Below are 7,741 nucleotides of genomic sequence, written 5' to 3'. Positions count from 1 at the left end.
TCGGTTGAGCGTCCGACTTCGGCTCAGGTCATGATCTCACGGTCCGTGAGATCGAGCCCCGCGTCGGGCTCTGTGCTGACAGCTCAGAGCCCGGAACCTGCTTCGGATTCTGTGTCTCCCTCACTTTCTGCCCCTCCCCTGTTCATGCTCTGTCTCTCTCTGTCTCAAAAATAAATAAACGTTAAAAAATTTAAATAAATAAATAAATATATAAATAAAATAAAAATGAGGTTGCTCTTTATATATTGATCTGAAACAGTCTGCAAAGTGCAATACTGTGTCTATAGTATGTTACTATATGAAAAAGAATGTATATATATAATCATGCACACTTACAGATGCATAAAATATCTCTGAAGTATATAAAAAAGAATTTACCACCATTTGGGCCTCCGGGAAAGAAACTGAGTTTACAGGGGAAAAGAATAAGAGCAAGACTTACATTTCAGTGTTACCACTTTGTACCTTTTTAATTTTGTCCCATGTGCATGCATTACCTATATTTTAAAAAACATTAAATTCTAAGTTTTAAGCAAAATGGAAACAAAATTAAGACATTCAAAAAATATAACTATAAAGATTATGTAGCAATGTGGGAAAATGTATGTAATGTTTGGTTACATTTGGTACATAATTGTACCCACATAATTACAAGTACATAAATTACAAGTACATAAAATACAAGTACATAAAATGTCTGTTCATGCTAAAGTACTAGAGACACGCAAATGGACGGGATGTGTTGTCAGGTGGGAGTGCAACTATTGTTTTCTTTTTCAATTTTATAGGTGTTACAATACGGTAGGGTTATATGTATGGCAAATTGTAATTTGGCAAAAAGGAAAATCAGACTGAGATTGCAAAGATCTGATTTCCATAGGGCTTTCAGAGAGAGGCTTTCCCCAAGAAGTAAGGTGTACTGGGTCACAGTGCCAAGAGCTGGTTTGATTTGGTTTCTTGCCAGCCTCACTGGAGGAACAAGATGTTGAACCAGACACAGCAGCTGGTCACAACCTTATGTTTAACACTCATTTACCAGACCCTGAACAATCTCTTTATGGGGAAAAGATTCTGCACAAACAAGAAGAGGCCTTCTGGAGGTGCTAAATATCCTTCTTCGTACGCTCAGCTTCCTTCCTGGAGGAAGGGCCCCTGTGGGAAACCGGAGGTGGGCTCTGTCCAGGCAGGAAGAAGAGCCAGGAACCCACAGCAGTGGCTTGACCTGATCCCACAGGCCTGGCCTCAATCCTACTCTGACCTTTTGCTCTGCATCCTCTTGGCTCTGCTGACCCACAGCCCACCTGTTCTTGAAGGCTTGGCTCTTCCAGGATGCCTGGCATGCTCACCCTTCAGAGGCTACTGTGGAAGAGTGGAGAGACCCAGCCTGGGAGCCGGGGACTGACTCTGCTTCTTACTAACTGCATAGCCTCAAACAAGTCACTTAGCCTTGCTGAGCCTTGGTTTTCTCACCCTTAAAATAATCCTACCTAGGGGCGCCTGGGTGGCTCAGTCGGTTAAGCGGCCGACTTCGGCTCAGGTCATGATCTCGAGGTCCGTGAGTTCGAGCCCCGCGTCGGGCTCTGTGCTGACAGCTCAGAGCCTGGAGCCTGTTTCAGATTCTGTGTCTCCCTCTCTCTGACCCTCCCCTGTTCATGCTCTGTCTCTCCCTGTCTCAAAAATAAATAAAACGTTAACAAAAATTTTAAAAAAATAAAAATAAAAAATAATCCTACCTAGACTGCTCTGCTGCCAGAGGAGTGAATGAGATTGCCTGTTGTTTCATTCTGGGCCCCCAACTATTTCTCTGCCTACTGCCTTTGTGCCTCCTTGCCTGCCCCTCCTCGCCCATGCCTCACATTTGTCAGTCTTGTGCCCTCCTCTTCTGTCTCCAGACCTAAAACATAACTCCTCACACCCATGCTCCAGATCCACAAATCCACTGCCTCTTGGTCCTCTCCACTTGCATCTCCCAAAAGTGTTTCAAACTTGATTTACCTAAAACTGAACGAGTTATCTTCCTCTCCAAACTCAGTCCCCACCCAGTGTTTCCCATCCCAGCAATACCTCTAGCATCCACCTTGTTGCTCAAGCCAGAAACCTGGGGGTTTTCCTTGACTACTCCAATATTAATGGATGACAGCAGCAGCAGCAGCAGCAGCAGCAGCAGCCATCTTCCACCATGCAGCCTGGGAAACAGAGAAAGCTGGACTGAAGCCAGATAGAATGAAGCAGACACCAAAAAGCCTGGCAGGGAATAGGAGAGAAAAGACTGTCTGGGCTCCTAAAGGGCTACGTGCTCCAGTTCTGTTCTTGAGCCCAGTGGCAGACCTACCCTTGCATTTTATGAGGCCCTCCCCAGTACCTTTTCCAATAATGCCTTCATTGTCACTCTTTATTTATTTATTTATTTATTTATTTATTTATTTATTTATTTATTCATTCATTCATTCATCTATCTATCTATCTATCTATCTATTTTTGCATAAGTGAACTTGAGTGGGGTTTCTACATTTGCAAATACAAGACTCCTAATTACTATATACGTATTATATCAGTCAGAATAGGTTAGATTATGCTGTGGTAATGAACAACGCCTGCATTTCAGTGGCTTAACCATACCACCTGTCCAGCAGCAGCAGGGGCCTCTGCCCATTGCAGTCCCTCCGGAAGCAGCCGCTATCCTGAATGTTGTTGGTCACCGTTCCAGAGGGGAAGAGAAACCCCAAGGGGTCTGACACCAGCAATTCAATGCTCCAGCTCAGAAGTGGCATGTCCCCTCCATTCATAACTCATTGATCAGAACAAGTTACTTGGCCCCACCCAACCACAAGGGAGCCACAAAGCACCATCCTGCCTGAAATGTTTTTAAAAAAAATTTTTTTAATGTTTATTTTTTTTTTTTTGAGAGAGACAGAGACAGAATGCGAGTGGGTTAGGGGGAGACAGAGAGGGAGACACAGAATCTGAAGCAGGCTCCAGGCTCTGAGCTGTCAGCACAGAGCCCAATGCAGGGCTCGAACCCACAAGCTGTGAGATCATGACCTGAGCTGAAGTCGGATGCTCAACCGACTGAGTCACCCAGGTGCCCCCTGCCTGAAATATTTGGTGAACATTAATAACTACCATACATTTCCCGCTGCCTATTCTGTGCCAAGCCTTGAGCCTAATGAAACAGAGGCTCAGGAAGGCCAGGTAACTCAGTCACTACACCATGCAGAACGATTCCCAGTGATCCAGTTGCTAAATGAGAGAATGTAATTAAGAGGGCTAACACAGTACCTGGTACCAAAAATAAATGGAGTGAATGTTTCTTTACCAGTCTCTGGAGGTATTCAAGATCAGGCTTTATGGTCAGTTGCTAGGGTTGCTAGAGAGGGGAGTCGAGTACTAGATGGGGAGCAACACTATGCACAGCCTTCCAACCATGAGAACCTAACTCCACTTTTCCCGGGAATAATTGTTTTCCTTCTTGGCAGTAATACTACAAAGTAATTATCAACTACCACTCACCTCCCACATTCCTACAACAGTACTGTTGGCTCCATGGAGGGAAATAAAAGGCCTAGAAAGAATATAGGTTAATGACGGGTGGACAAACTAGCAATCCACGAATACTGACCAAGTGTCCATGACGGAAAGCATATTACCCTGAGCTCTAAGTCAGTATGCAGAGCAGGAAAAGAGCATGAGAAATGGGCTTATATTTGGGACCCAGTCCTAGCTTTGTGATTAACTTACTGTGTGGTCTTGAGCAAGTTTTTTCCAAAGTCTTGGTTTCATCTCTGTACAATGAGGAGACAGGAACATACCTCCAAATTCTCTTCCAGCTTTAATAACTGATATAAACTGTGTGCCCCAGAAGTGGGAGAACTCCTCTTTCTTCTCCAAGGCAGTGGGGCCACAGGATACTGGAAGCTCAAAAAAGGACTTTAGATACCATATTACCTAAAGCTGAACTTTACCGTGTGGTAGCCTCTAGCCACGTGTGACTACTGAAGAGCCAAAGTGTGATGACTCCAAAATGAGATGTGCTATAAAGCGGAAAATACACATTGAATATCTGGATATAGTATGGAGAAAAGGAATGTAAAACATTTTTATACTGACAATATCTGGGGTCTATTATGTTAATTAAAGTATTATTAATGTCACCTGTTTGTTTTGCCTTTTTAATGTGGCTACTAGAAAACATAAAATTACAATGTGGCTCACGTTGTATTTCTGTTGAATAGTGCTTGTGTAGGGCAAACTGAAGTGCAGAGAGGGTAAACGACTTGCTCAAAAAGCAACCTGGATCACCTGTCTTCTCATTCAAGGATCTTTCCACCCTAACTGCCTGTGGTAGCCAGTCTCTAAGGTAGTCCTAAAGATCTTTACTTCCCATCACCCTGTGCAGTCCCTTCCACACTGAGTAGGGTTCCCGTATTAGGAGACTGTAGAAATGACTCTGTAACTTCCAAGGCTGGGTCGTAAGACATTTTGGCTTCCACCTTGTCTCTTTCAGGCGTCACTTGCTCCAGGAGAAAAAGCAGCTCTATGGGGAGGCTCACATGGTGAAGAACCCAGGCCCCCTGTCAACAACCAGTACCAACGAATCAGAGTGAACCATCTTTGAAAGTGATCCTCCAATCCCAGTCAAGCCTTCAGATGATGGCTGCCCCAGCTCACATCTTGACTATACCTCATAAGAGATCTCCACCCAGAACCACCCAGCTAAGCTTCTCCCAAATTCCTGACCCACAGAATATATATGAGACAATGTTTATTGTTTTAAGCCATTACATTTTGGGGTGATTTGTTGCATAGCAATGAATAATTACACAGCTTTATAAATTTACGGATCTCACTTAAGGAAAACTTACTTCTACCTTTGACATTTGTATAATGTAAGATATTCCTCTGGTCTTTTCCCTGGCTCTGGTCTAGCTCAGGTTACCTAACTAAAAATAGCTATTGGGCTTGGAGAATCCAACCCAGGAAGGCAAAATCTCATTTTGTTCTTTAAAGATCCCTTCCCTTTTTTCCTTCCATTGCAGAAAGCACCTAGATCTCTTGAGAATGAAAAAGCACCCCACCACATTACCTTCACCTGGGCTATCCAGAGGTATGATTCCTATAAAGTCAAAGGAACTGGATCTCAGAATTGTCCAATTAAATACACTATTTAGGAAGCAATAAATATTTGAGAACTGATTACATCTGAGTTTCTCTAAGCTGAGAAAATGGTGTCAATAGCAGTACTAATGTCTTACATTTATATAGCATGTGTTGCTTTTCAGAATGTTTTCAAATCTACTATATCTGAGGTAGATGAGAAGATATAAATAAACCAGTACACATATGGAAACAATGCTAAGGGCTCATAATTTGTTCATAGTCTCATGGTGAATGAATGACAGGGCCAGGTCTAGAATCTGGGTTTCAGTGACTCCAAGTCAGGCTTGGTGCTTTTCAAGCACAACCTCCCAGCTGTGATAACATGAACATCCTTTAGTTGGGGCTGTCCTCTGAGATAAATGTGCATTTGTAGGTCTCCCTAAAGGCCTCAAGGAAAGGTGGTATTACTTCATCCACATTGACGTGCCTTTGGAGTTCCTCACTCAGAGAGGTGACGCCTGTCCCAACCAGCCCGCAGGGGACGATGTGCTCAAACCACACGAGGTCTGTACAACAGTTCAGAGCCAGGCCGTGGGACGTGATGTGCCTTCCACAGCGGACTCCTGCAAGACAAGCCAAAGGGTCTCAGAGTAGATCTTTCCTCCCTGGGTTTCAAGGTCCCCCTCGGTACAATGAAGGAACTGGACTGGATCACTGGTTTTCCAGCTTTGTTTTTGAGCATTCAAGGGGTTGTGCACAGATCGGGGGAGGGGGACAAAGCTGGAGAGGAGTGTGTGGCTCCACAGCTGCTGCAATTATGGAAATTCCAGAAAATGTCTTTTAACAGAGTAAGTTGTTTAAAAAAAAAGTTTGAAAACTACTAAGCTTCATTATTGTCCAGACATTGTGATTCATTGGAAGTAACATGGCAATTCACTTCTCAAAAAGATGAATATTGGAAATGACCATTGAAGGCCCTCCTGAGAGCTGCGAAAATGAGATCCGTGAGAAGGCTTAAAAACTCAAACGCAGCGGGCAATTTTGATTTATTAAAGCCCGCGCCAGATCCACTTCCTCCCAGCCCGCGCTTGCCCTCACCTCCATTGGCCCAGTTCTGCCAAGCCCCGCCCCCAGCCCCGCCCTAGCCCATAGCACTAACCGATCGCGCAGACTTTGCGCTCCCCCAGCCAGACGCCGGTGTAGGGTGGGGGCCGCGCGCGGGCTCCATGCAAGCCCAGGAGCTCGCACACGCGCACCGCGCACGACTCCAGCGCAGCCACGTGGGTGCGCAGGCGCAGGCCCAGGCGTCGCAGATCTAGCACCGAGTGGCAGAGCAGCTGGCCCGGCCCATGGAAAGTGGCCAGGCCACCGCGGCCTGTGGCGCGTACCTCGGCGCCCAAGGCCCGCAGCCGCGCCGTTTCCTCCGGAGTCAGGCCGCCACGCAGCCCAGATGTGTATACGGGCCCCGCGGGCTCGCAGAGCAGGAGCGCGCCCGCCTCAGCCGCCGACAGGGCCTCACTGCCTGGTTCGGCCTGCAGCCGTCGCAACCAGCGCTCCTGCAGGGCCAGCAGCTCGGCGTAGGGCAGCCGATTTAGCCGCACCAGCCGTACCACGGGCTGCAACATCGCGTCAGCGGCTCCTTCTGCGAGGTCCCGCCCCCTGTCTAGGCCGGCGGGCGGGGAAGGGGGGGGCGTGCCAGGAGGGGCGGGGACTCGGGGCCCCTCCCCGGCTGCCGCTCCGCTAGCTCTAGAGAGATTGTGAGCCCAAGACCCAGCATCAGGTGTGTTTCTTCCATTCATTTATTTCAACAACCAGTATTTAGGGTCTGCTTGTGTTCTGTAGGCCCTGCTCTAGGCGCCTGATACAGTGGTGCACAGTGTATGGGGAAAAAAGTCTGTCCTGGGTGGAGTTGCCTGATTTACAGTCTTAAATAAGCAAGTATTAAAGCATCGAATAAACAAGGTTATTTCACACATTGATAAGTGCTAGGAAAAAAATATAAAATAGGCTAGTGTGTGTCCTGGGTGGAGATGCCCGATGAAGAGACTCTGAAAAGCAGGTGAACGTGCAGAAATTTTATGGCGGGGAGGAGGTGGGGATTACTGTCAAGACCCCGCCTGCGAGAGAGTGATGGAAGCAGGATAGCAGAGGGAGAAAAACTGAAACAATCGCTTTAGAGGCCTCAGCCAACCTCAAAAAATACTCTGAGCCTAGGATGACCTTTAAGAGTTGTTCCAAATTAAAGAACAGGGGCCAGTAGTTTATATCCTATCATTGACCAGTGATAGAGGCTATCTGTAACTTTTGGCAAGTTTCATTCCTTCTGTGGAAGGCAATTCCCAGAGAAGAATTATGAACCATAAGCAGCCTACTTCCAGAAGCTGAGGAAATGACTGGCTAGATCCTGAGAGTGGGTCTGGACCACAGCATCCATTATGTTGTATTGGATTGTTATTTATTTTATTTATTATTTTTTTAAAATGTTTATTTTTGAGAGAGAGAGAGCATGAGCGGGTGAGGGGCAGAGAGAGAGAGGGAGACACAGAATCCGAAGCAGGCTCCAGGCTCTGAGCTGTCAGCTCAGAGCCCGACACGGCACTTGAACTGAAGAACTGTGAGATCATGGAGAGCCTGGGTGGCTCAG

General features: G+C 46.4%; 1 protein-coding gene across 2 annotated transcripts; it reads right to left on the bottom strand.

Annotated features, from left to right (window-relative positions):
- Positions 1 to 4,747: 4,747 nt before the first annotated feature.
- On the bottom strand, positions 4,748 to 6,747 carry LIPT2 (lipoyl(octanoyl) transferase 2). Of its 2 annotated transcripts, none has more exons than XM_003992728.5 (2): positions 6,257 to 6,747; positions 4,748 to 5,720 (listed from the first exon to the last, which is right to left on the bottom strand). In XM_003992728.5, exons 1-2 carry the CDS (start codon positions 6,720 to 6,722, stop codon positions 5,491 to 5,493), a joined length of 696 nt encoding a protein of 231 aa, XP_003992777.2. In that variant the 5' UTR covers positions 6,723 to 6,747; the 3' UTR covers positions 4,748 to 5,490. The 2 variants fall into 2 exon arrangements, with proteins under 2 accessions (XP_003992777.2, XP_044894683.1); XM_045038748.1 differs by having other exon boundaries at positions 5,584 to 5,720; positions 6,486 to 6,747.
- Positions 6,748 to 7,741: the final 994 nt, after the last annotated feature.

Source organism: Felis catus, chromosome D1, assembly GCF_018350175.1.
Source record: "Felis catus isolate Fca126 chromosome D1, F.catus_Fca126_mat1.0, whole genome shotgun sequence".
In the NCBI taxonomy this organism is placed as follows: Eukaryota; Metazoa; Chordata; class Mammalia; order Carnivora; family Felidae; genus Felis; species Felis catus.
Note: the sequence above shows the minus strand (reverse complement) of the source record. Positions and strands in the feature narration are given on the sequence as shown.

What these genes read in the sequence shown, in the direction of transcription:
- LIPT2 (XM_003992728.5), bottom strand. Translation starts at nt 6,722, where the DNA reads ATGTTGCAGCCCGTGGTACGGCTGGTGCGGCTAAATCGGCTGCCCTAC. An exon ending in GCGCAAAGTCTGCGCGATCG is followed by an intron (nt 5,721 to 6,256) that starts GTTAGTGCTATG and finishes CTTGTCTTGCAG; the next exon opens with GAGTCCGCTGTGGAAGGCAC.